The sequence below is a fragment of the Stenella coeruleoalba genome (assembly GCF_951394435.1).
Source record: "Stenella coeruleoalba genome assembly, chromosome: 20".
Classification (NCBI taxonomy): Eukaryota; Metazoa; Chordata; class Mammalia; order Artiodactyla; family Delphinidae; genus Stenella; species Stenella coeruleoalba.
Genome location: NC_137166.1, coordinates 6,702,507 through 6,730,159, shown reverse-complemented (window position 1 = coordinate 6,730,159; position 27,653 = coordinate 6,702,507). Strand labels below are relative to the sequence as shown.

General features: G+C 51.8%; 1 protein-coding gene across 3 annotated transcripts in view; it reads left to right on the top strand.

The window, feature by feature from the left end:
• Positions 1 to 27,653, top strand: part of PLCG2 (phospholipase C gamma 2) — a 191,861-nt gene that overhangs the window by 139,644 nt on the left and 24,564 nt on the right. For all 3 annotated transcript variants that reach the window (XM_079906383.1, XM_079906384.1, XM_079906382.1), the window contains 14 exons: positions 294 to 379; positions 1,991 to 2,111; positions 2,681 to 2,849; positions 6,210 to 6,314; positions 7,867 to 7,956; positions 8,588 to 8,763; positions 9,870 to 10,070; positions 10,947 to 11,066; positions 14,935 to 15,115; positions 16,577 to 16,648; positions 19,950 to 20,059; positions 22,766 to 22,862; positions 24,188 to 24,254; positions 25,896 to 26,053. In XM_079906383.1, the coding sequence (XP_079762509.1) occupies positions 294 to 379; positions 1,991 to 2,111; positions 2,681 to 2,849; positions 6,210 to 6,314; positions 7,867 to 7,956; positions 8,588 to 8,763; positions 9,870 to 10,070; positions 10,947 to 11,066; positions 14,935 to 15,115; positions 16,577 to 16,648; positions 19,950 to 20,059; positions 22,766 to 22,862; positions 24,188 to 24,254; positions 25,896 to 26,053 (1,753 nt within the window). The remainder of the gene's footprint in view (positions 1 to 293; positions 380 to 1,990; positions 2,112 to 2,680; positions 2,850 to 6,209; positions 6,315 to 7,866; positions 7,957 to 8,587; positions 8,764 to 9,869; positions 10,071 to 10,946; positions 11,067 to 14,934; positions 15,116 to 16,576; positions 16,649 to 19,949; positions 20,060 to 22,765; positions 22,863 to 24,187; positions 24,255 to 25,895; positions 26,054 to 27,653) is intronic.

Genomic DNA, 27,653 nt, shown 5'->3' with positions numbered 1-27,653 from the left:
TCATACGTCAGTCTCCTGCCTGACACCCTTTGACCGAATTCTCCTCGAAAGAACACACGTTCTCGAGCCCACACTTGGATTGCCAGGATGGTTATCCTTATAGCCCACGATCACGGCCTGAGTCTCATGACTGGCTCGGCCACACGACTGCATGTGTCTGGCCCGGATCCTAAATGGGGGTCTTTGTGGACAGGGAGAACTCGGGCCTTTGGGAGCTCGGGCTGAGAAGTTCCCCGGGGATGCCCTGAGCTGCAGGCCTGCTCCCACACAGCCGCCCACCTCCTCTCGTCCAGGTACCTCACGGGTGACCAGCTTCGGAGCGAGTCGTCCCCGGAGGCCTATATCCGCTGTCTGCGGATGGGCTGCCGCTGCATTGAGCGTGAGTACCCCCTTCGCGCTGGCGGCCACGTGGTCGGCGGGCTGCGACTGGCCGTGTTGTTGCTGGATGCTTTGTTTGTTTGGAGGCCCGAGTAGTGGGGATGCACGGGACAGATGGAGGGAGAACCCAGGTGCCCGTAGCATCTGGGGTGAGCCACGCGGCCACCAGCCGGGGACCTTTCCCCAGAAGAGAAGGTCGCCACGACGAGGAGTGGTGTTGAGCCGGGCCAGGCTGGAGCCACAGCACCTTGGGCTCCAGAAAGTGTCTGGATACAGTGGAGGGGCTGGGAGGCCAGCAGCCAGGACGGCCTTACTGTCCTCCTGTCCCTCGGCTTCTTTCTGGGCTGCTGTGTTCGAGGCAGCAGACACCCTGCGTGCTTCAGCAATGGCCCTGCCATGGCCGCCGCCCTGACTCTTTTTTTTTTTTTTTTCCTGCGGTACGCGGGCCTCTCACTGCTGTGGCCTCTCCCGTTGCCAAGAACAGGCTCCGGACGCGCAGGCTCAGCGGCCATGGCTCACGGGCCCATCCGCTCCGCGGCATGCGGGATCCTCCCGGACCGGGTCACGAACCCGCGTCCCCTGCATCGGCAGGCGGACTCGCAACCACTGTGCCACCAGGGAAGCCCCACCCTGACTCTTTGTCCCCAGTTGCTCACAGCCACCCCGGCAGAGGTGATTCCAGGCCCCGGACGTGGCCGGGGGCCGGTGCTTCCTCCTGTCCCCCCACCCTTCGCCCCCGGCCCGACTCAGCGCCCGAGGCTCATGGCTGTACCGGGCTGAGAAGAGGCACAAACGACTGATGTAGGCTCCGGTTTCATCAAAAGCATCCATCAGGGCATCAGGCCTTAGCGGCAGTTATTCCTACAGAGCGTTGCTTAATTCATGCCTTTGTCCCTCCTTAGGAAAAAGCAAATGTGAAAAATCAAGTTTGAAACTGTCAGCTCCTATTCCTATTTTTGGGGGTCAAAAATATAGGGGAGGGCTTCCCTGGTGGCGCAGTGGTTGAGAGTCCGCCTGCCGATGCAGGGGACGCGGGTTCGTGCCCCGGTCCGGGAAGATCCCACATGCCGCAGAGCAGCTGGGCCCGTGAGCCATGGCCGCTGAGCCTGCGCGTCCGGAGCCTGTGCTCCGCAACGGGAGAGGCCACAACAGTGAGAGGCCCGCGTACAGCAAAAAAAAAAAAAATATATATAGGGGATGCTCACCTTCTGCATAACCTAGTTCGGTCTGAATATTTTACCGTGAATCTTTAAAAATAAATTTCCCATTGCTCTGTATCCTTTCCGCTGGCAGAAGAAGCAAGCCAAGGTTTAGACAAGTCAAATCAGAAGATAAAACACATGATAAATCTCTTGTTAAAAAAGAAACGTTTTGTTTCTTTTGGACAGCGGGAGCTTTAATTAGACGACCAAAATCTTCCTGTAACCGCATAGGTAACACGTGTCCTCATGTTGGTGGCCCCTGAGGGCGATACCGGGTCTGGCCCCGGGGTCCTGGTGACTGAGCCAGTGCGGGGGCCGGGGCTGGTGGCGCGGTCGTCACCCGGGCAGCGTGGCCGCCATCAGTGGACTAGGGAGGCGCGGGTGCTGAGACTGCACGTCTCTGCCCTCAGTGGACTGCTGGGACGGGCCCGACGGGAAGCCCATCATCTACCACGGCTGGACGCGAACCACCAAGATCAAGTTTGATGACGTCGTGCAGGCCATCAAGGACCATGCCTTTGTCACCTCGAGGTCAGTTGGCTGATTTCCTTCCTGGTGGTTCACCTTTAAGGGGAAGGCAGCTAGGGTTGGGTGGACAGACACACACACAAACATACCCCCCCTGCAGACACACCCTGCATGGACACACACACACACACTCAGAGACACCCTCTCACAGACACGGGCAGCCCCCCCACGGATGGGCGCAGACGCCCCCTTCCCCCCAGCGCACGCGCACGTACATTCACGCACATCCCACACAGATGCTCACGTGCAGAGGCACCGCCCGCATAGGACACCCCTGGAACACAAAGACACACAGACACCCCTCCGCAGACACACGATCAGACGTATATTCTCCACGTACAGACACACATGTACACCCCACATAGCGACACAGATACCCCCCCGCACACACACAGCCCACCCCAGGCTCCATCCTGGCCAAAGTCGCTGCTGAGAAGCCCCAGCTGAGCGCTGTCGTGCCCCGAGGCCGAGAGCACAGGGCACGCCCTGGTCCCGGAGGCCGGGCCAGGCAGCCCTGCGTGGGCGGCCCGTCCCGCTTGCTGAGCGCCCCTCCCTCCCTCCCCGCCCCGCAGCTTCCCCGTGATCCTGTCCATCGAGGAGCACTGCTGCGTGCAGCAGCAGCGCCACATGGCCAGGGTGTTCAAGGAGGCGTTCGGCGACCTGCTGCTGACCAAGCCCACGGAGGCCAGTGCTGACCAGCTGCCGTCGCCCAGCCAGCTGCGGGAGAAGATCATCATCAAGGTAGCGGCCCGGGGCTGCCGCTCACGTGGGGAGAGCCGGCGGCTCGGGGCACGGGCTCCCCGTTCTCCTCGCTGACCTCGCGCCTGACCCGGGCCAGGTCGCTTCACCTCCCGCCGCCTCTGAGTCCTCGCGGTCTGGGGGTTCACCACAGAACCCGCATCGTTCACGTGCTGCGAGCGTAACGCGGAAGGCCGTGTGCGGAGCGCTTGGAACTGCCCTGTCCCACAGCAGGTGCCCCAGAAGTGTTCACTCACTCCCGTGCATTTGTCTTGGCCAGTCTTCACCATGTCCCGCTCTGCGTCAGGCCCTCGTGAGGAGCTGGGGCTGTTCCACCAGGCTCTGTTCTCACCTGGGGGCTGGGCTGGGAGTGAACAGTTGCCCCAGAGGGCTGCGTGTACTAGGGGCGACAGGTGGCTGTGGGGAGGGGTGAGTGACGGCTGCACCACAGATGCCAGGAGGGGTGACGTTTGGGCATGTATATCACTAGGGTCAAGAGACCAGACGGACCGTGGCTTCAGTCATGTAAGTTCAAGACTCGATGTGCGGGAGAGTAGTCTAGGAGCTCTGAGCTCTGGTCCGCGAGGCTGTCCGGGGACTCAGGATGTTCTCATCTTGGTCTGTGGTCTCCCAGGGAAGGGGTTTTCGGATGGGGTTCTGCAGACCCCCAGAGAGTCCACAGATAAAACTTGAGAGGTGGCGTGTGAACTTTGGGCAAAAATGGTGTCTCTTGATTAACATGTAGGTGAAACTTAACATTTCCTTCCATTATGAATGTTGGCAACAAGCCGCTTGAGGCTTCGTCACCAGCAGAAATCATGGATAATTTCATAGCACTTCTGCCATTGCTGCCAATATCTCAAGATAACGTGTGCTCGTCACTACTTTAAAACTATGATGGTTATTAGATCTGCCTGTAGATCTTTTGGAAGATGTTAGTAAAGAAGTACATGTATTCGTATATTGCAAGTATTTTTTATTTACTTGGTAGCTGTATTTCGATATAATTGGATTCTCCTTTCATTTTATGCATTATAAACATTATTCTGAGAAAGGCATCCGTAGTCTTCCCCAGACTTCAGAGGGGGTCCATGCCACAGAACTGGCAAAGGATCTGCCGTAGGAGGCACTGTCCTTGCGTGTGGTCCATGCTGGGTTGCAAGGCACATTGAGCTCCAGCTCGTAGAAACGGGAATGTGAGGGGTCCAGGGCGAGTGATTCCTGGTAAGCAGGTGGGACATCAGTTGGACAGTCCTGGGCTGTTGTGTCCAGTGCGTGAGAACTTAGTCACATGACCGCACCATCTGCAGGGGCTGACTCTAGCTGGGCAGCCGTTGGTGGGAGGAGCGGCGTGGATTTCAGTGACAGCTGGCAGGTTCGTAGGAAGGACAGAAAGGGATTTACCAGGCAGAGAAGGGAGAAGGCCCTTCGGCTTCGGGGATGACATCCATGAAGGTGGGGTAGTGTGAACGCGTGGTATGTTCCCTAGATTGTCACTGGACCACTAAGATGCATTGGGGATATTTCCTACATGCCAGGAGATCATGGTCTTCTAGGGAGACAAACCGCTTGACAGAGAAACACCAAATTGTGAGGGGGCTTTGGCTGAGGCCCATCCAGAGAGGAGGAGGCTGGTGCCCTCAGGGATCAAAGCACCAGCATATTTGGAGAAATCGGCTAAGATCCCGGGGCAGGTTCCATTGAGACGCTCAGGGAAGCTTCCAGCGTGAGGAAGGTGGGATGAGAGGCAGAGGGTGCTTGGCCGGGCTGGGGAGGTGTCCAGGGCTCCTCAGGTTTGGCAGTCAGTCTTCAGGGAACCTCGTTGCATCTCTCTGTTCCCGGCTCCCCCGTGGCTTCCCTCGGTTTCTGTTAGAACAGCTCTCTGCGTGTCCCCATGTATTTTCCAGCGCTTGTTTTAGGGTGTGAAGACTCCTTTTAGAGCTCCCACTGCCCCACCTGTGGTACCTCTTGGTTCAGCCCTTTCAATTTCAGGGAAAAGGGGTGGACGTAGCATTTGTGACGTGATCACTGAGTGCCACACACTGGGCTGGGCACGGTCGTCAGTGTTATTCAGTCTCATGGCAGACCTGCAGGACTGATAATCCCGGGCCCCCAGCCCACCTGACAGGTGAGGACCCTGAGGTCTAGAGGTTGACTCAGCTGAGGTTACACAGTTAGTTCCTGCCAAAGATGGAACAAAATGGAACATTTATGTCGTGCTGCACTATCTACAGGTATCCTACACGCCCACTGCCTTACGGGACAGGGGGGCTATGTTACCCCCATTTAAAAAATATATTTATTTATTTATTTGGCTGCGCTGGGTCTTCGTTGCGGCATGTGGGATCTTCAGTTGTGGCATGTGGGATCTTTAGTTGCGGCATGCGGTATCTTAGTCGTAGCATGCGAACTCTTAGCTGTGGCGTGTGGGATCTAGCTCCCTGACCAGGGATCTAACCCAGGCCCCCTGCGTTGGGAGTGCGGAGTCTTAGCCACTGGGCCACCGGGGAAGTCCCTGTTACCCCCATTTTACAGGGCAAGTCACTGAGACAGATGGTCATGCAGCCAAGGCCACACAGCGAGGAAGGTGATAGGCCCTGAATTCAAGCCCAGGTCTGACTCCCAATCCTGAGCTCCCTCCACCAGGTCACCACAACTGGGACTTATCAAGGCTAGTCCACATGGGCAGTCAGTGAACTCGCCCAGGTGGCCGTTGTCGTAATCATCCTCTTAGGCTTGCAGATGAGACACGAGAGGTTCAGAGAGGTGCGGCCACCTGCTCAGGGTCACACAGCCGATACAGCAGCAGCAGTGCTGTTTGCACCCAGGTCTTCTAAATCTGCATCCCCAGTGTGCCTTCCACTGCCCTGCACAGCCTGTGCCCATGGGCTGGCTGTGATCTTGCCTTGCCCTCTGTGTGCTGGAGAATGCGGGCGCATCATTGATTCATTGAATATTTATCGAGCGCTATCTGCTAACCTAGTGCAGGAGGTTCAACAGGGAACAAAACAAAGTCCCTGCCCTCATGGGGCTTATAATCTAGCAGGGAAGACAGACAGAAGACAGATAGATACGTAGATACACTTAGGCTAAAGAGCGTGAAGATGAACTGCCAGGGGCTAGAGAGTGGCAGGGGTGGGAGGGGGAGTGTGGGCTGTTTTTAGGGAAGCTCCTCTGAGGAGGTGACGCCGAGCACAGAGCGCAGTGTAGTGAGAGAGAAGCCGGGCAGAGAGAACAGACAGTGCAAAGGCCCTGAGGTGGGACGATCCGGTGGATGCCTGGCTGATGTGAATGAACGTTTGCTGGCTCACAGATCCTAACCTGGGTCTTAGGGAGACAGGCTTTGTGTATTTTTCCCCTCAGCATAAGAAGCTGGGCCCCCGAGGTGACGTGGATGTCAACGTGGAGGACAAGAAAGATGAACACAGGCAGCAGGGTGAACTGTACATGTGGGATTCTATCGACCAGGTGCGTCTTCTCGCGCCCCTTCTCAGAGCCCTGAATGTGTTACGGCCTGCTGGAGAGCTCCGGGAGGATTCCTGTCTCACTCCCACTTTGTGCCAAGTGAATTTGTCATTTTAAGGAAACTATTTTTCTTTTGCATCATGAGTGTTTTATTTTGAAGTAGTTTTATATTCAATGTAACATACTCTAGATTCTCACACACATACAAGCACAGAGAGTTCTCATACGTGCTTCACCCAGTTTCCCCAAATAGTAACATCCTCTGTAACCAGAGTATAATTATCATAACGAGGAATTGAACATTGGGCACAATACTACCAACTAATTTGTGGACCTCATTCCAGTTTGTCCACTCATGTCCTTTTTCTGACCCAGGATGCAATCTCGGATGTGATAATGCAGTTCGTTGTCCTAACCCCTTAGTGTCCTCCAATCTGAGGCAGTTCCACTGGAAACATTATTACTGTTATTTTTGGCCGAGCCACGTGGCTTTCAGGATCTTAGTTCCCCTGACCAGGGATCCAACCCGGGACCCCCTGCAGGGGAAGCGCAGAGTCCTAACCACTGGACCGCCAGGGGAGTCCCAAGGAAACATTATTTTTTGATGGGAATGAGGCATTTTGAATGTTAATGCCACTTCTCATATCCCATAACGTAACATGGCAATCTATTTGAGTAGGTATTGATCAATTCATTGATTCACTGCTTGAAGTGTATTTGATTTACAATGGTGTGTTAGTTTCAGGTGTGCAGCAAAGTGATTCAGTTATATATATATATGTATGTATTTCAGATTATTTTCCATTATAGGTTATTACAAGATACTGAATATAGTTCCCTGTGCTATACAGTAGGTCCTGTTGCTTATCTATTTTATGTGTAGTAGTTTGTATCTGTTAATCCCATATTCCTAATGTATTCCTCCCCCCAACGTTCCCCTTTGGTAACCCTAAGCTTGTTTTCCGTCTGTGAGTCTGCTTCTGTTTTGTGTTTAGGTTCATTTGCATTATTTTTTAGATTCTACATATTAAGTGGTATCATGTTATGTTTGTCTTTCTGCATTTGAGTATGTTTTTACATGTCTATTCTTATATTCTAGGAATAAAAATTAAAAATGGTTGAAATTTAAATATAGAATGAAGTCACATTTAAATGTTGAAGAAAGGGTCTCTAGACAGGCTGGCTGAGAAATCCTGAAAGTCTTAAAAAATGGGTGAAATAGAAAAAGACAGTCGTGAGGACACACACACAGAAAACAATCCCATCATTCGTAAAAGCCTTCAGATTAAAGGAATACAGTACTACGTTGTGTCTACCCGTAGACACCCTGAATAAAGAAGCCCTGAAAATGCCAGAAGAACCCCAGAATAAATAGATGCTTTAAAAGAAATGTCTCACAGGGGATCGAATTCTGTGAAACCACCATAAATGGCTCCAAGAGTGGGGAAGGCGAGTCCCCAGTGGATGCTGGGGTGATGCCAGGCAGGGGCCTTGGGCCTCAGAGTTGATGGAGCAGAGACTTTGGGGAAGCCCTAACGCTGGTTTCACTTTGTAGAAATGGACTCGGCACTACTGTGCCATTGCTGATGCCAAGCTGTCCTTCAGCGATGACATTGAACAGACTATGGAAGATGAACAGCCCCCGGTAGGTGGACACCTCCTGTAATGCTGCTCTCACCCGGTGGCCGGCAGGCCTGGACATGCTCAGTCCAAGGAGCTGCCTCTTCGGGTACCAAGGCTTGCCTGGCTCTTCTCGGATTGGCTGGCTGGCCCATGTGCTTAGCCAGTGAGGTTCAGGTGTCTTTCCTGCTCTCTGAAAGGCGTACTTGGCCTGTGCTCCCTGGGGAGGATGGGGACATTTGGATGTTCTGTCCAGCCTTACCCACTAGCCTGTTCCTGGCTCTGCTGCCCTCCCCCCCGGGGCTGCTGGTCATCCTTGGTACTGTCCCTTGAGTGCAGCCCCCACGGTATTATGGCTCTCAGGCTTCCTGTACAGTAGAGTTGAGGGCTGTACTGGGGACCCCTTATCCCGGGACTCAGAACTCCAGGAGGCCACCACAAATGGGGAGGTGTCAGGAGTAGGTGGCTGGAGGGTGGGGAGGGCAGTGGAGGCTGGCTTCCCAGACCTCTCGGGGTAAAAGTGAGCTGAGGCCGTTTTTGGTCTGTTACCCAGTCCAGTCTGTTATTCAGGAATCAGCATACACCGAGGGACTAGCCTGATGATACTGGGGGTCTGGTCCGGGTTTTCAGAAACCCCTCCTCTCTTTGCGGCCCAGGATATAGCCCCCACGGAGCTGCATTTCGGGGAGAAGTGGTTCCACAAGAAGGTGGAGAAGAGGACAAGCGCCGAGAAGCTCCTGCAGGAATACTGCGCCGAGACGGGGGGCAAGGATGGGACCTTCTTGGTGCGGGAGAGCGAGACGTACCCCAATGACTACACCCTGTCCTTCTGGTAATGGCCGTCTTGCCCGGGGCACGCACCTTCTCCTCGCAGCTGGTGGGGTGGGGTGCCGTGAGGCAAGTGGTGGCAGCTTAGGCCAGACTTGGGTGGGGCTGGGCTGGAAACCCAGACTTTATTTAGTGAGTTGTGTGGGGCAAGACTTGGGTGAGGGCCCCCAAACTTAGTCAACAAGATTAGCGATATTTCAGTGCAACATTTAAAATTGTAAAGTGGCCTTACGGAACTGTGGGTGAGGCTGTATTGACTCATCATTGACTCAGTCACTCAGTCATCTGTGCATGAATTCATCAAAAGATATTTATTTATTGGGTACTTGCTCTGTGCTAGGCACAGTGACTTAGCAGTGACAGACAGACAGGGTCCTTGTCCTGATGGAGATTAGAGTTTCAGGAGGGAGATGAACAGTGGAAAAGTAATCAGGCAGATGATACATAATTCTCGTTGTGACATGTGCAGTGGGAAAAGCGCAAGACGTTATGAAAGTCTGTAAGAGGGGTCTAGTGTGATGTTGGGAGAATAATCCAGGAAGACTTCCTGAAAGAAGTGGTGTTTAAATTGAGACCTGAAGGATAAAAGTTCTAATATTAACAACATACAAATAATCGCGACAGCTAACGCCTGTAAGATGCTTACCAGGTACCAGGCAGCGTTCCGAGCACATGCTGTGTGTGATCTCGTTTCATCCTCAGGACATCTCTGTGAGGAGGATACTATCATTGTCCCTGTTGGACCACTAGGGTAATAATAGGGAGACTCAGAGAGGACAGGTCACTTGTTCACCGTCACTTAGCTCCTCAGTGGCAGAGTCAGGATTGGAACCTAGGCTGTCTGGCTCCAGAGGAACAGTTACGTAGGTAAAAGGGGACGGCGGGTAGAGGAAGTAGGTAGAATGGTCTGGAATCCAGCCCCAAGGACCAACTTGTGTGAAAGCACTGGGCCGGTGCTAAGAGCAGACGGAGGCTTGTGTGGCCGCACGTAGCGTCCACTCCTGGGGCCCCCGGCTGCAGCTGTGGCCCACCCTGTGCTCTCTGCCGTACCGGCTGCGGGAAGGGCCAGCCGGCCGGGCCTGGGCTCTGACGTGGTCCCTCTCCCGGCAGGCGGTCGGGCCGCGTCCAGCACTGCCGGATCCGCTCCACCATGGAGGGCGGGACCCTGAAGTATTACCTGACTGACAACCTCATGTTCACCAGCATCTATGCCCTCATCCAGCACTACAGCGAGACGCACCTGCGCTGTGCCGAGTTCGAGCTCCGACTCACCGACCCAGTCCCCAACCCCAGCCCGCACGAGTCGAAGCCGTACGTGTGCCCTGTGCTCTGGGGGCGCGACTGCGTTCACGGATCAGAAACACCAGCCTGGAGGGTGTGCTGGGGCCCAGATTCCCACAGGGCGCCTCACCCGGGCCCACCGGGGTCTCTTGCAGTTCCCCAGGGCGGCCGCTGTCCAGTTACCTATGGCCTGTTTCTCTCTCCTCTCCCTCTCCCTCTCCTTTCCTTTCTTCTCCTTTATCTTCGTGGTCGTGAGGTCTTGAGCGTTGATTTTCAGAGATAATTTTGGCCTGGTGTTACTGTTTTCTGTCCAAGCTCGTTCCTTTTGGTCTGAAAGCGAAAAAATAATTGTCAAGTGAGTATCAGTTAGGCCTTGCAAAGGGTTGACTAGCTGTGAGAAGCAAAGAGTAATTTTTAAGCAGAAGGCTGCTCAAATGCACGTTTCACAGGAGGCCATGTAGCTATGACACCTTTATTTTTTACTTTTCTTGTCCATATTCAGATGGATTGCCATAAAATTTGCTATTTCACATCTTTAAAAACAACCTAAAAACCCTATTCCCTATCTTTTCTGCCTCTGCTGTTCTGAGACACTGTGGTGACTGTGCCGCCCTCTGTTGCTTGGGTCGGGGGTGGGGGGGTCGGGGTGGGTAAAGATGTAAGTTGATTTATTCGCTTATGCTCCAAGCAGACCCGCTACATGAACGCTTCACCCAAACTGTGTCTGGGTGATCTTTTTAAAAACTTCTGCCTTCAGAGGTGATTTCGGAAGCGGAGGCCCACTGTGTAATTTCCGTGGTGGGTTCCAGGGCCGTGTCTCAGGCATCCCGGGAACCCACCGTTTCCTCCTCTGCTGCCGGTCTCAGCGGCCTCTCCCTTGGCCATTTTCCCGGCCCTGTGCTGCAGGTGGTACTATGACGGGCTGAGCCGTGGAGAAGCGGAGGACATGCTGATGAGGGTTCCCCGGGATGGGGCCTTCCTGATCCGGAAGCGGGAAGGTTCTGACTCCTACGCCATCACCTTCAGGTAGGTGCACGGGCTGGAGCCCACTGTGTGCTCTGCAGAGACGGCTTGGGAAGGGCAGGTGTGGAGAACAAAGGGGGAACTGCAGGTGGAGGCTGAGCTCTGTGTCCTCCGCCCAGGGTGTCTGTCAACCACGACGATGGCGATAGTAAAGAGCGAGAGCAGACTATACTGACGTGTGCTTTCAGTGTGCTGGGCGCTGGTCTGTTATTCTCAGGAGCATTGTGTTTTATATTAATTCATCTCATCTTCCAACGACTGTGGGATCAGCATGACCGTGATCCCTACTTTTCAGAGGAGGAAACTGAGGCACAGGGAGATTAAATAACCTGCTTGAAACAAGCAGTCTGTGAGTGGTGGAGCTGGAATTCGAACCCAGGCAGCCCTGGCAACCCAGATGGGTGATGTTGTAGATGTTGTTTCCTCCCATCCACAGTTGACACCCCACTGCCAGTGGTTGTATGGACCAACCATTTCTAGGACTGTGGTTCTCTACGTTAATTCTACCCCAAGATGTCCAATTCCTCCAATTTCTACCAACAGCAATGTGAGGGAGGTTCAGACCCAGTTCGTCATACTTTCCCTCCATCTCCCCATTTTCAGGGTTTCCCTGTGTATTCTTGATGATGGTAATAGAAAGCTGGCTACCAGATATTGAGTTCCTAACTGATGTTTGGGACACTGGGCTGCCTTCAAGGCCTCACCTGTTCGAGGCCATCACTGTAGCCCATGAGGGGTAGATCCAGTTATTACAAGTAAGGAAAGGGAGGCCCAGAGAGGTTAATTGACCTGTCTAAAGCCACACAGCCTCATCCTAGGCTGAGTCAGGGTTTCAGACTCAGGCCTGTCCTCCTCCAGAGCCTGCGTGCTTTACTGTGAGGTCTAAGCAAGAGGCTTGTGGGCCAAATTGGGCCTCTGGGTGTTTTGCTCAGCCTGCACGGTGATGTTAAAAACGGAGAAGCTTTACCTGGAAATTCAGATTGCTTCTCATGAGAAATGGAAGGAGTTGGAAGCTCTGGGCCCACGGTTCCCCGTGGTGAAGGTGGTTACCGGCTGCACAGTCGGGGCCCTGGTGTGCCAGCCTGCTCCTGTCCTCCCTTTCCTGTTGCCCTCACCCATCCCCCTTGGCTACTGTTCCAGTCTGCCCCCCATCCCCCCATTAGCCCTGAGCTGCCTTCTTGGGGGTGGTGATGGTCATTATCACTGCTGTTTATTGAGGACCTACTGTGTGCCAGCTCCATCCAGCGTGGCTCTTTTGTGCTTTGTGCCGCCAACAGAGGGGTGTCTTTGCTCTTTTCCCCACAACTCTTTACAGTGCCTGCTACCCCTGGATGGGAGTTGAATGTGTTCAATTGAATCTGTGCTGTACCAGGCACTGGGCTGGACGTTGGGGGTCGCATTGTGCTATAGTCTGTCGTCAGTCGGGGTGCTTCTGGGTGCAAGGGACAGAAACCAAACTCTGTGGCTGAAAGAAAAAAGGTGGGGATTTAGTGGCTACAGGCTGAGAGGCCCAAGAGGTGAAACTGGCCTCCAACACACTCGGATACAAGCCTCGTCTGTGACCCTCAGGAGACTAGCTCTGAGCATCTCGGTGTTACGCTCCATTGGCTCTGTTCTCACTTTACCTTGAGGTGCCAGGACAGCGTCCACAGAGAGGATGAGTCCTGTGAGGTACTCCCACTGGCCCCTGCTTGAGCCCGGTAACTTGATTCTGATTGGGCACCTTCAAGCTGGCGATGAGGCTGGGGTCACTGGAAATGCATGGATGAAGCGGCGGGCTCCCAGATTGATACTCAGCTTATATACATCCACCGTGTTCTGCTTGCACATCTGTCCTCCCCATGAGATTGGAGGCACCCTGAGAGCTGGAGGTTTTCTTTTTTAGAAATCAATAAATGTTTGATAAGCCCCTGCTCTGGGTCAGGTCTAGAAATTCAGGAGCGATAAAAACAGCCCAGCCCTTGCTCTCATGAGGCCAGTGGCCTGGTGGGGATGAGAGGTGTCATCACAGGACTTACAAGGGACTCCCCTTCTTCCTTCCTCCCTCCCCCCATATATCTGTGGGGGTACTTCTTCTGTACCAGGCGCCGTTCTAGGCCCTGGGAACATATACTAACCTTCTGTATGGATTTCCACAGGAGGGAAGTGTCTGCTTTCAAATGCATGCAAAGAGACGAGGTTGTTTTCTGGGTGTGAGTGGTGGGAGGCGCCCCTCCATGGGATGAGGGGCTTCATCGCGAAGCTAAGCCCTCAGGCGTTAGTGTTCACTGGCTCGTAGCAACACACTCCGGGAGGCTCATACTCCAGCCCTGTTCTCCCCTTTTGATTGTTCTGTCTCCCAGGGCAGTTTTGGCTTGCCTGTGTATATTTTCCCAACCATCCATTGCTTTAGTTTCTTCTGGGTGCCAGACACCTTGCAAAGGGCTTACCCTGGGTTACCTAACAGACAGCAGTCCTGACACTTACCTTGAGACAGAAGCTGTGCATCCCCAGATCTGTGCATGATGAAACTGAGGCTCAGGGAGGTTACCTGAGGCTCAGGGAGGTTACCTGCTCTGAACCTCGGTACCCCAGAGCCTCCCTGCCCTGCGGAGCTTTTGTATAAAGTTTTAAAATTAATTTTTCACTACGTAAGTATATTAGCCTTATAAAAAATTAAGATACTGCAGTGAAAGCTAAAGCCCCCTATGGTCTTTGCCATCTCAATCTTTGTTTTGGTAGAAAGCACAGTTTTGTAACTAGCGTCTCCATCAAGACTCAAAAAAAATTTTTTTTTACACACATATGTATGTACCTGTGGGAAATATATAGCGCCATTCTGTTAGTGGTATTTTGTTCCGTTAAAAAAAATACAAATAGGATCATACTATAGCTGCATTCTGCAACTTGTTTTATTTACTCAGCAGTATTTCTTTTCTTTTTTAAAATAAATATTTAATAAAATATCATTGCACGTAAGCTACTGAAGAAGTAGTCTCCTAGCATTTTTTTTTTTAAAATAGGAGTTTTGGAAGAAATGGCTTAACGGGATGTATTTTTTAAAACAGTAAAAAATGTCTGTTAAGGTGCAAAATTTTTAAGAGAAGTAGTTTGAGCATAGTAACTATTTCTGTTGCAGTTTTCAAGTGCTCTTGGCTGTAAAGTTAGGGTCAAACTTACTGTCACAGATATTTCTGTTCTTGCTGATAAAAGCTAGTAAGACTGAGGATTCTCTTTTCTTTTGGATTTTTTTCTGCCTCTTGTTTCAAATAGGTGAGGAAATAAAAGATTTGTTTCCCCTTTTGGAAAAAAAAATTCCATTTGTGCACTAGTTGGACCACTAAAGATAAGATTTAAGGATTTGGGCATCAAGTCCCAGAGTTCTCGAGTAGAGATGGGCTAATGTTTTCTATAAAGGATCAAAGGATAAATATTTTAGGCCTTGCAGGCCAGTTGGTCTCTGTTGCAACTGCTCAGCTCTGCCGTTGCAGAGTGAAAGCAGCCACAGGCAGTAAAACAGATGAACATGGCTGTGCGTCAATAAAACTTTATTTACAAAAACAGGAGAGGGGGCTGGATTTAATCTGTGGGCCATAGTTTTCTGGCCCTGATCTGGACACTGGGGTGTTCTGTAGTCAAGTCCTATAGTTGGGGAGGAAGGGAAGGGCCAGAGGAGCTATAGCTGTTGAGTCACTCTGAAGTGTTTCTTCTGAGGTACCGGTTCTTCTGTATCTGTTTTGCAAAGACCTACATCCTTGTATTCCATGGGAGGGCTGTGTGCTCTTCATTTATTTGGTCCCCTAGGTTGGATGACTAGGTTGTTTCTAATTGGTGGGCTTATATGGCCACCATCTGGCTGCCAGGATGTCAGCACCATGTGGTCTCCCCCCAGGGCCAGGGGCAAGGTGAAGCACTGTCGCATCAACCGGGACGGCCGGCACTTCGTGCTGGGCACCTCCGCCTACTTCGAGAGCCTCGTGGAGCTGGTCAGCTACTACGAGAAGCACGCACTCTACCGGAAGATGAAACTGCGCTACCCCGTGACCCCCGAGCTCCTGGAGCGCTACAATATGGTAGGTGGTTGGCTCACTCGAGTTTGGGTGGAATATCTTGTCTGAGGTTACGATTCATCTGTTTGTTCATTCAGCAAACCTTTCTTGAGCACTTATGTATGTCCCACACAGCTCTATGTCCAACAGCGTGGAAAAAGACCCTGCCCGTGGGCTCTTACAGTCTAGTGTAGGGGAGACAGACAACAAATGAAATTTTAAAAAGTATACAGAGCATGTATCAGCTGGTGGGTGATAAGTGCTATGGAGAAAAACACACTGAGCAGGTGGATAAGTGGATAGAGCGATGGGGAAGGGGCTGCACTTCTCAAGGGTGCCCGGGAAGATTTCGCTGACAAGGAGACATGTGGGCAGACACAGGAGGTGGAGGAGGGAGCCTGCAGCTATGAGGAAGAAGAAAGAACAGCCAGTACAAAGGTCCTGAGGTGAGAGCATGCCTGAAGGCACAGAAAGGAAGCTGCTGTGGCTGGTGAGTGAGCCAGGGTGGGGGCAGAACTAAATAAGGATAGAACTGCGTGGTGCAGGGCCACTGTGAGACACGGGCTTTTATTCTGAGCCGTTGGGAGGTTCTGAGCAGACAAGACAGCCGATCTGATTACCATGTCTCAGTTCCTATCAGATAGAGTCATTAACTTATTGAAAAGAGATTTACTGTGCACCAACCATGTGCCAGGAACTGTTCTAGATACTGGGAGTATGGTGGAACACCATAGGCCGCTGGGAAATTTGGGCTCTAGAAAAGGGAGCTGGTGATACACACGCACCGGGCAGGGTGAGTTACAACGAAGAAGAGAAAACAGGATGGTGTGCTAAGGGATGGGGCACTTCGTTAGACTGGGGCCACAGAGGTGGGAGCAGGCCTCCTGCAGAGGGTGAGAAGGGAGCCCAGGGAGCAGACTGGCCGGGAAGCTGTGCAGAGGCCAGTTCCGGGGGTGGGGGAGCAGGCGTGCACAAGACGGGAATGTGGCTGGTGGGGCTAAAGGCCAGTGAGAGAGGCAGAGGAAGGGCAGGAGGGATCTTCAGTGTGTGCTGGTGGAGGTTTACCCACCTCTCTGTGAAACAAAGCCCTGGTTTGTGGCATCTGCCAATTTCTGTGGTGTAAATACTCCCACGGTGGCCAGCGTCAAGCTGGTGACGTTGAGTGGCGGTCAGGAAGAGCGGTGAGCTCGCTCCAGCACACCACTGGATCTCAGGGTGTGTGTTTTTTTCTTACGTAGGAGCACAGTGCCTGGCACAGTGTAGGCCCACATGGGGGCCGCTCTCATTTTGGGGTAAAATGTCCAAGTTTGGGGGAACTTCTTAATAGCTTTTTACTGTCTCCACCTGCAAGGTGAGTAAACTGTGAGGTTTCAGCTCTTCTCCTAGAGAGCAGGAAACCACAAAGGTGCGTAGCATCCTTGTTCTAAGGAAGGGCTGTCCCGGGAGCTTGGACGGCTCCATTTATTTTTCTCTCTTCTTTTTCAGGAAAGAGATATAAACTCCCTCTATGACGTCAGCAGGATGTATGTGGATCCCAGTGAAATCAGTCCTTCCATGGTACGGTGCCAAACTTCCAATTCACGCTATTCCTTAGTCACTAGATTGACATGGGGCCCACCCCCAAGTTAAAAGAGGGTAAGGGAGCATTTTGGAAAACTTGGCCCCCCAAAATGTTTTTTTGAGAAGAAACTGATGATTGACAATACGACATCTAGTTTCAGGGAATAGGTTAATAGAATTCCATCCAAACGCGACTGTGTTTTGCTAAAATTCTGAAGTTTGATGAACCACCTTTGGGCCACACAGCTTCTAATTAAAAGTCTTTCACATGTTTCTTGCTGAGTGACTGAGCCTGTGGTGTTCATAAATTCATTTGGTTCAGTGACCTCTTTGCAGTGCAAACGGTATCTTACATTCCCACCCCAGCTGCTCTGTAATTTCATGCAGGTGGGCCTGGATTTTTACTGTTAGCCTGCAGCTCCTGGTTTCATCTCAAATTCAGTTTGAGCCTGCGGCGAATTTTCTGTTTGGGGGGCTGTCTGGTACACGATTAGTGTACAGTTCTCACTTAGGAAGGGGCCCAGCTGGTGGGCTCTGTAGAAATCCAGAGAGAAAGTTGTTTAAACTTATAATCTTTGGCCAATGCAAATCCCTTTCAGCAAGAAGTGAAGTCTTGAAAAGTTGTGGGTGAATGGAACTGGGTGTGAAAGGCATTAGGGGACTTGGCTAAATAGCAAAAACTTTTATTAGAAGTGACAGATGCTTTGGTTATGAGAATGACATGGCCTCATGTCAGCCAGGTGTCAGGGTTTGGTGGAGGCCACGGTAAACTGGGGACACACAGCCCATCTCAAGGGCAGCCGCCTCCCGTTAGGAGTCGATGGCTGCCTTTCCAGAGATCAGGCTGGGTCTTCTGATTTCTCGAGACAAGCCAGTAATCTGGATGTTTGAGGTGAAATCTCCCCATTATAAAATCCTGGCAACTAAACCAAGTTGTAGAGAAAGTCTTCCTACACTCAGTGAGCCAAGTAAGACATGATTGTATGCAGAATTTGATCGCAAGCTGCCAGACCATGGTGAGTGCTTCAAAATAAAATTATTATTACTGTGACTGAAAAAATGATGTAACAATTAAAGAAAACACTTGCAAAGCAAGAAAAAGAACCAGCCCTGGTCTCACCATCCCAGTGCAGTAGCTGTCTGCGTCTCTGGGTGTTCCGTCCCTTCTCGTCTTTGTCCGCGTGGAGGTGTATTTTAGCGTCACCACCACCAGCACCTGCCATTTTTATTCTGCTTTGTACACCTGCTGCTTGGCCACAGGTTGAGTTTCTCCACTGCTAAGCTACTTAATGACCATTTTTGTTTAACCTGGTAAGCCAGGCAATTTAGATGAAGTACATGGACTGGAATTTTAACTTAAAAAGAGAGTGTGTTTTATGCTGTAGAATATTCTGGGTAACTGTGCCCATTTGGCTGTGTCCCCATCAGTGGCCATTTGGGCATTGTTTCTAGGCTGCGCTCTTCTCATTAACACTAAACTGAACTTGCTCACCTGTGAGGCTTTGTATCTTTTGCTTTATGTCCTTTAAATGAGCTCTTAGAACTGGAGTGATTAGATCAGTAATAACAGCTAACACATACTGATGACCACAGAGCGAGCATCGTTCTAAGCACATGATGGCTCATTATTCCTCATAACAGCCCCAGGCATTAGGTACCATTTTTGTGCCCATTGTACAGATGAGGAAACTGAGGTACACAGAGGTTGAATAATTGCTGAGGAAGGTGTGGAGCTGGGATTTGGGTGCTCCCAGGAGTGCACTCTTAGCCAGTTTGCTGTGCCACATGCCCGCTTGGTCATCCAGTGGTGGTTCATTTCTCTAGTTCATGAGGGACCTGACATGAGGACCTCTCCTGCCATCTGTCAGGCTGGAGACTTGCTCCTTTGGAAGCCGTTATATGGCCCCCCCGCCCCCCGCCACTGGCTATACCTTCCTTGTGGCCTTGGAGTCTGGCAGTGACCTGTAGGATTTCATGGGGTCAGATGTGGCTCTGGTCCTTAAGTCTGCCCTTGAAGCAGGATGCACAGGTAGAGCCTGCACTGTTTGCAGGTGGGCGAGTCAAGGGCGAAAGCTCTGGTGGGAGGTTCCTACGGCAAAGTTCATAAAACCCACATTGCTTCTTATGGAACATCACGAACTATGGCAGTAACTCATATTAATGGGTTCTTTCTCTGCTCAGTCACTTACCAGTTGGTTGACTTTGGGCAAGGATACTTCTTTGTGTACCTCTGTGTACTTCTACTTCCTCATCTGTAAAACAGGATATACTCCTACTGCTTACCTACCTGTTAGGGTTGTTGTGAGGATTAAGGAGATACTATAGATAAAAGGCCTAGAACAGGGCTTTGACTAAGAAATGCTAGCTCTTGTCATTTTTATCCTTTCGTGCATTCTCTCATTTAATAGTCTCAGTGACCCTGTGAAGTATGTAAAGTTTTAATTCCTGTTTCACAGATGGGGAAACTGAGGCTGAGAGCGCCTCAAGATTATAGAGCTGGTAAGGAAGGGACAAACCAAGGATTTTAACCCATGTGTCTGACTCCATAGCCCATGCTCTGAGGAGCAGTTTTACGGATTCCTTATAAAACCCCCATCCCCATTTCCTTGGGTTGGGGGAGGGGCGGCTGCTGATCTAAACAGGCTGGTTGTTTCTGAGGTTTTCCTGTTAGTGTTTGCTTGCTGTGTGTGTGGGTGTTCATTTTGTCATTGATTTATGCTTGCCAAGCAGCCGGCATTAAAGCAGGTTCACTGGAGAGAAATTTTGTCCTAAGTTCTGTCTTGTTTCTGCCAGTGCAGAGACCTCCTTTTGGTGAATGTCACGGAGGAGCACCTCAGTTACTCTTGCAAAATGTCAGCATCCTTCAGGAGCCTAGTTAGGGGATCACTGGCCTAGGTGAAAATGCCGGTGAGACTTGGGGATGTCCAGAAACGGTGTTGAGCTTGAACTTCCGGGAGGATGGACTTCCGGGAGCACAGGCACTGAGGACTTCAGAGGAGGAGGTTGTGGCTTAATGTGAAAGGCATGTCCTTTCCTTGTTGAGGAAATCGAGCAATACTGGCTCACTCTGAGGTGCCCTAGGCTCTGACTTAGGCCAGTCCCCATCCCCACTCCCTGGTATACGTCCTGGGGGCCGTGGCTCCCTGGCAATGCCAGCCCTTCACCAGCAGATGGCGCGGTAACCTTGGACTAAAGCCTCCCTCTCTTTTGAGAGGAACCAAATGTGCCAGAAAATGCAGCCGCCTCCTTCTGCTCTTGTTGCCCGGCCTGACCTTTACCCTCTTGTTTTCCCTGAAAGCCTCAGAGAACCGTGAAAGCTCTGTATGACTACAAAGCCAAGCAAAACGATGAGCTGAGCTTCTGCCGTGGCGCCCTCATCCACAATGTCTCCAAGGAGCCTGGGGGCTGGTAAGGCTGAGGGGAGCTCTGACCCCTTTATCTGTTGTTCTGGGCTGGCTTTGACCTGTTATACTTTCTGTAGGAAGGTGACTGATGCATGCTGTATTCAGAAAAGTGGATAAATAACAATAACAATTCTCATGTCCTTTATCATATCATTACATCTTATTATGTATTATTTTAATTATAATAGCAGCTGCTATTTCTTGAGGTCTTACTGTGTGCCAAGCACTATGCTGAGTGCTTTCATACAGTAACCAAATCCTTGTTACAACCCTGCAGAGTTAGGACTATGATTATCCCCACTTATAGATGCAGTGAATGAAGCTTTCCAAGGTCCAGCTACTAAACAGCACAAGCCTGTGCATTATTTTAAGTTCAAATTCTTGTGCTATTGCTTAGTCTCGTGCCCTATGCGATGGCCCCATCCTGGACTGAAGAGGTACATTTTTAGGCCAAAGGCACCTGGGTGTTAGAGGGTTGAGTTATCTCTTCTCCTTTTTCACCTGGGAATAAGAATTCTCTGCCCATCCATAGGTCCCTAGGCAAGTGGGTTCCTGGGATGATTCCTACTTTAGAGCCATAAGGACTTGTTCATAACCATGAGCACTTGCAGAGACTCAAGCACCTCACAAAATTGGCACCTCTTCCTCCTGCAAGATAGCTGGACCTGACTTAGAAATCTGAACAGCAGCCTGAATGGAGCATTGTCAAGCACTGTCTTAAGCACTTCATTTGAAATAATTCATTTAATGCACACAGTGATCCTCGAAGGTTGGTTCTGTTCTTACCTGCATTTTACAGACGAGGACAGTGAGGCACAGAGAAGTGTGCAGTAACTTGTCCAGGGACACACAGCAGCCTGAGATTTGAAGCCAGGCCGTCTGACTCAAGAGGCCACACTTTTTACTTACTCATGTGCTAGACCCAGAGGTGTTCAGACTTTCTTTTTGTTTTTTTGTTTATTTGGAAAACCCCCTCTTTCCAACCCACTTCTTACCTGGATCCCCAGAGATCTTGTCTCAAGATGAGTTAAGAGACTGGAGTAAGTGCCTTTAGTGAGGGACTGAGGGTAGACCTTATGCCCAGCTGAGGTCCCCTCATTTCTTATTCTCTCCCTGGTGACGGTATTGCCACCTAGTGGGATGTCTGCCTCAGTCCACATTTTTTTGCATCCTCCCATACTAGAGGACCAAATAATTGTGGTTCAAACCAGGATGCATTCGAGAGTGGAGGGAATGCAGTGTTGACACTACGTCTGGACCACAGGTATAAACCATTCAGTTCTGGGCAAATGGTCCATACAGTCGCCCTGAATACAGCCAGACTTTGCTGGAGATGGGTCTGGAGAAATGAAGGTGAAAAGAGTGTGAAAGAGGCTCACAACTGGCAATTCTGTGTTTCCACCAGGTCGTGGGACAGTCAGTCCTCTCTGCTTGTTCAGGTTAACAAACATTTGTTAAGCGCCCCCGAGGATAGATTTGATTAAGACCGAGAAAGGTCTCACGTCGAGGGGAAGACCAATGTATAACTGTTAAGTTAAATATAAGGCGCGGACTGGTTTGACGGCTGTGGGAACAGATGCCAAGGAGCACAGAGGAAGAGCACTCAGCCTAGGTGGCAGTCAGGGAAGACTTCTTGGAAGAGGAAGGCCCCAGCTGAGTCTTAAATGGTTAGGAGCAAGCTGGCTATAAAGAGCATGGACCAAGGCATAGAAGTTAGACAGCATGGCAGGGCCACATGGGGAGGTGGCCACAGGTGGTCTGGAATGAATATCAGGTTCAAGTCACAGAGAGGTAGGAGTCGGGGTCCAGGAGCCCCTGGGGCTATAGCGTTCCAGGCTCTGATCGCCAGGCTGAACAGTCTAGGCTTAATTTTGAAGGCCTCAGGAGCTATTGGTATGGTGGGGTCAGAGGTGCATTCTGGAAGGAGCCCCCTGGCTGCAGAAAGTGGCCCACAAGAGGGGTTGGAGGAGGAGCCCTGCATGTCCAGGCACCGGACCTGGGGGCACATCTTGGAGGTGCCGCCAGTTTGGTTGAATCAAGACACGTACAAAAGTTGATTATGTCTCGTGTTATTAGTGTTGCTACAGAGGTGGGAAGGTCAGGGGTGGGGGGCACGATTTTAGCTGAGTAACAAGAACCAACACTGTTGGTCGCTTAATATGTACTAGGTGCTACTCAAAGCTTGTAGTGTATGTTAACTCATACAGTCCCAATAAAACCCTCTGAGGGAGGCACTGGGATGATCCCCACGTACAGATGGAGGGCCTGAGGCACAGACACCTCGTAGCTGATGGTGGAACTGGGTTTGATTCCAGGCCGTCTGGCTCCAGAACCTTCCTTATCCCACCCCTGTCTCTAAATTCACAGCCCTCCCTGAAAGGGGGCTGGGCCTCCGCTAGAGCTGAGCTTTCGTCTTGTATGGCGTCTGATGTCCACTTAAAGCACTGAAACTTTTGACTTTTGGTGGCTTTGACCGAACGCTAGGATCATGGTAAGGGGAGGACGTGACCTCCAGCACTCACTGCTGATAAAAAAAAAAAAAAAAAAAAGCAGAGGATCCCTTTGATAGGCTCCGCTGTCACAGATAACGACCCCCTCTACCGGCCACTCAGTCACTTGCCCCCTTCCCCCTCCCCCATCGGCTGGGAGCTAGTGAGCAGTGACCATCGCTCGGCCAAGGCCCTCTGATCCCCTCTGTGTTTCCATATAGGTGGAAAGGAGACTACGGAACCAGAATCCAGCAGTACTTCCCGTCCAATTACGTTGAAGACATTTCAACAGCTGACGGGGAGGACCTGGAAAAGCAGGTGAGTCTCCATCGTTCATCCCAGGGAGGGACCCACCGATCCTATTCTGGGGGGTCCACTGAGCCAGCTCCACGTTTTGTACGCGCTGTCCTGTGTTCCCCAAGGAGCTCCCGAACAGGGACAGCAGAGTGACGGGGAAATTGGGACTGTCCCCCGAGTTGTGGGTGACGGTCACTGTGACAAGACAGTCAGGTTTAAATCAGCCTGCTGCGCTGGGCTGGAAGGCTTTGCATATGCAGAATTCCCTCCGCAGTGAAAACGGCCACGGCCAAGCGGCCTGCGGATGAAACGTTTCGCTTGGCCAGCCTGGCATTCAGAACGTGCTTGGTGTAAGCAGGCCGGCCCAAGGGAAAGGTGCGTCGAGGCCCTCCTGGTGACATTGCAAACCTGGTTTCTGTTCTCCGCTGCCTCTTGCTCAGAAGGCTCGAAGAGCAGCTACTTTCAGTGCAACAGCAGTGCTCCAAGGCTGGAATCTTAGACTTTCTTCTAAGGGACTCGGGGCACTTTAGGAAGGCTGCATGGAGGAAGAGGCCTTTGAGTGTTAAAAGTCAAGTTAGAGTTCAGCAGCCAGAGACCAGCAGAAGGGAACTGCAGGTGGGAGGTACAGCCTAAGCAAAGGTGTGGTAGTGGAAACAGTTTTGTTCATTGCGCTCGGCCTGAGGCAGAGACGGTAACGCCCCCCCCACACCCCTCCCCAGCTGTGTCCATCCCGCATTGCCCTTTACCCGCACAGTCGGCATTAGCCTGGGGGAGGGTTGGGGTAGTACATGTGATGGGCAGATACACAGTTCTTCCAGCTTTCCCGAGACCAGGAAACTCCCCACCTCACCTGACCCCTGGGATGGTTCAAATGTGCCGTGCGAGAGGAAGAGCTGGAAGACTGAGCAGGGCCCGGAAAGCCTTGAGGCGAGACTGCAGAGCTTAGGTGTTGCTCCCATAGGACACAGGGAGCCACAGAAGGTTCTTGAGCTGGGCTTGGAAAGGGGGCCAGTCCCATTTCCTGATAATGTCAGAAGAAAGGGTCTAGGGTGTTTCTGAAACCAGATCCACGGAAATGCTTCGAAACCTGCTCTGGAATTCACAAGGCGCCTTTTTACAGATTGGAAAATGAAACGCTGAACCTGCCAGCACCTGCTCGCTGCTGGGTCCCCACCAGCAACATGCTTCGTTATTTAGCTCTCTCCCCGTGGACGCAGCCTGTGAGGAAAGTGCATTTTAAACAGTTCCAGAGGCAGTGCCTCTGCTGAACGGTATACTTTGGAAACTGGTTATCTTTTCACTATTCCCTTTAAGACGAGCGTGAGTTATGTCTTGTTTCTTCACAGATTATTGAAGACAATCCCTTAGGGTCTCTTTGCAGAGGAATACTGGATCTCAACACCTATAATGTTGGTATGTGCACACATGGTCTCAGCCCAGATTTCCACCCAAATCTCCCCCCAGCCTGGCCTCAGGACCGCCCCAGACAGGGGGTCAGCTGTCCTGGGTCCTTCCAGCTTCGACTTGGTTGCTGAAGCTGAGTATTGGGCCAAGCTGGTTAATGACTATCATCTTACATCTTGATTGCTATGCTATTAACATCCGTAAAGTGCTATAATCTGGTGTTATATACCCTGGTGCGTATATATTAAGTGCTGGACTAATGGTGGCTGTTGTTATTCCCAACATCATCGTCCTCATTGCAGGGGTCTGCCTGGGTCTCCCATGCTTTTCTAGGAGGAGCTGAGACGTTGGCTGGGCTGCAGTGGAGCATAGAGTTGGGGGTGTCTGGTTCTTAGCCCAGCTCTGCCTCTCAGTTGCTGCGAGACCCTGGGCCTGTCATTTCCCCTCTCAGAGCTGCAGCTTCCTGGCAGCTCAGCTGGGCGTCAGGAAACCTGGCCTCCCCCTCAGAGTCTGGTGCAGGAGGGAGCCCACAGCCTAAACCGTGGTGACAGGGGTGTGAGATGCATGGTGCTTCCTGGGCCTTTGAAGTGAGCATATAGCAGCTTCCAGACGAAGGAGCTGAAGGCAGTGAGGAGAGACTTTCTGGGCAAGAAGGCAGAGCGCCTTTCTTCTCTGAGCAGCCCGTGTTTCCATAGCCGGCCTCCGTGCCCCCTGTAGTCCGTCAGCCCACTAGCCTAGGCAAGTGGGCAAAGGATTCTTGGTTCCATTTCCAGTTAACGGATGAGAAAACCAAGCCCTGTAGTGACCACAGAAGCTGCCTGAGCTTCCACTGCGAGTTGTGAGATGAGCTGGGTCTGGGGCACCGGGGGCTCGTGCCCTCCCTGCTGTCACCCTTTGTATCATCCTGCGCTGAACTTGCACAGGCACGTGGCTCAGGGGGATGAGGAGGGAGCTTGGAGTCAGGTCTGACTTGAGCCCCAGCTTTGCCACTACCAGCTCTGTGACCTTCCGTGGGTTACTCTGCCTCAACGAGTCTCTGTTTCCCCTCCTGTGAAATGGGCAGAACAAGAGCACCCCAAAAAGCTGTGATTAGACTTAAAGAAGATACAGAGCAGTGCCTGGCACTGCGAGCCCAGAGATCTTTGTTATGATATCATGTGGCCGATAATTTCTCCTCTCGTAGCCTTCATTTTCTCTTTCCAGAAAATACTTTCCCTGTAGAGAGGACCTATTCCACGCCTAGCTGCTCATGGCTGCTGGCGGTCCGTGGCTTGAGCTGATCACTGCAGTCTCTGCCTCCCTCTTCAATGGCCAGCTAACGCCCCTGGGTCTCTGCCTCAAATTCCCTCTCCTCTCTCTGATGAAGGACACTGGTTCCTAGATTTAGGGTCTACCCAAAATGCAGGGACGATCTCATCCTGAGATCCTTCCGTACATCTGCACAGACCCCATTTCCAGATAAGGTCACATTGACAGGAACTGCACATTAAGACGTGGACCGCTACCTGATACAAGGTAGATGTCCCGGTCGGCGCTTTGACAATGATGGTTGGGTTGGGGTCATAAGAGAAGTGGCCTGGGGAAGTGGAAATCTGGTCTTCTTTGGCTTTCTAACAGGCTGATCAGGCCTTTTGTTATCCTTTCCTAAAGTAAAGGCCCCACAGGGGAAGAACCAGAAGCCTTTCGTCTTTATCTTGGAGCCCAAGAAGCAGGGTGACCCTCCGGTGGAGTTTGCCACAGACAAGGTGGAGGAGCTGTTTGAGTGGTTCCAGAGCATCCGGGAGATCACCTGGAAGATCGACACCAAGGTAAGCCTTTTGCTTACCTGGGCTCAGGTGGGCCCGATATTCTCAGGCTTGTGGTACTCTGCTGAGGTGGGGTGGGTCTGGGCTGCCGGAGGAGCAGGCCCAGCGGCCCCACAGAATTCGGGGGTTAGAGGGGGGATGTTCAGACGACAGGAGCACTGCGGAGAGGAAATGGGTACTGGAGGTCCACCTGCGGAGCTGGGTCTGGTTTGAACCTTTGAAGGCTCACGGTGTGTGCAGTGTCCCTTGATGTTTGGGGCCTGTCGGGTCCTGTGTGTCTTAACAAGAAAGTTTTGCCTTCCTCATTTGGAAAGTTTTCTTGTTTCTAAATACTGTTCAAAGCAGCCTGGATCCTTGCGGCGCACGTTCACTGAGCTCACGTCTCTGTACTGGAAAGGGCCCTGGGAATACTGTAATCGACAAGACACAGCCCTTTCCTTCCAGAAGTTTGTATCCTTGTGGGGGGAACTTCCAGTCTTGATGGGAATGAGCTTTTGAGGGTTTATCCTCAACGGAGCATTAGGGTTTGTCTGGAGGTCTTTTGAAAAGGGCGAGGTTCTAGGTAAGAACAGGTTTAGAATTAAGCCAACTGGAGTTTGCATCCTGGCAGGGTTGGACCCTGAGCAGGTAACCACATCTCTCTGGGCCTCAGTTTCCTTGTCAGTAAAATGAGGAGCCAGATACCTAACTCACAAGATGAAAGGAGATGATGCATAGAAAGTGCTGGCCCAGAGCCTGACACACGGCAAGGGCTCAGGTCACCACAGGATTTAATCATCACGTTGTCTTCATGCCAGGAGGACATGGGGAAGTGTTGCTGTGTCTTGGATGACGGAGCAAGGTGCTGTCTGCTCTTCCTTGTGGCCACGGAGCTGGGAAGAAGTTCTAGGGTTTCCCATGTACCCAGTTGCTTCTAGGACTGACTTTAAGGCTTTCCCAGGACCTCCTGGATCCCTCTGACCTCGGGTTATAATTGATGAGTCTCCCTCCTCCAGTGTACTTGGCTTGATTTTTTCTTCCCCCTGTGGGGGACTTTGCAACTTGGCCAGTCTGTAGTCACCAGAGGCCCCCTGACTCATCCTTTCGACACCCTGGGGTAAACTCCTCTTCTTTCGAAGACTTTGTGCCGAGAGCTGTTCAGATGGGCACCCTCCCTGGCAGGGCCTGCCGTCTTTCCCCCATCCCAGAATCTAGTCAGAGGCCCTACGTACGGGTCCTTATTCTTCGCAAGACCTGTCACATCATCACATCAGTCACTTGGGATGAGCCACGCGCTTGTGGCCAACAAGGCTGTTCCCACCTTCCCCCATGGGGCCATCTCATCTGCCCTCGGTGCCTCCAATGCAGTAGGGCTCCGAGGCCCAGGGGGTTGCCACTGTCCCGGGGTTCCTCTGAGAGGTAGTTTCCTCCTGTCTTCTTCTGCGTGTGTTTTCACGGTCGGCTGAGTGGCTGTCGTCATGATCTGCACGGCACCATCTGCGAGCATGTGACCGTCCTGAGCATCTTCTAGTACTTGGGACTCTAGGCCCGTGTAGCTGAGAACGGAGAAAAACACCAGTGAGGAGGAAGCCTTTAGCCGCTTCATTCTCAGGCACTCACGCCC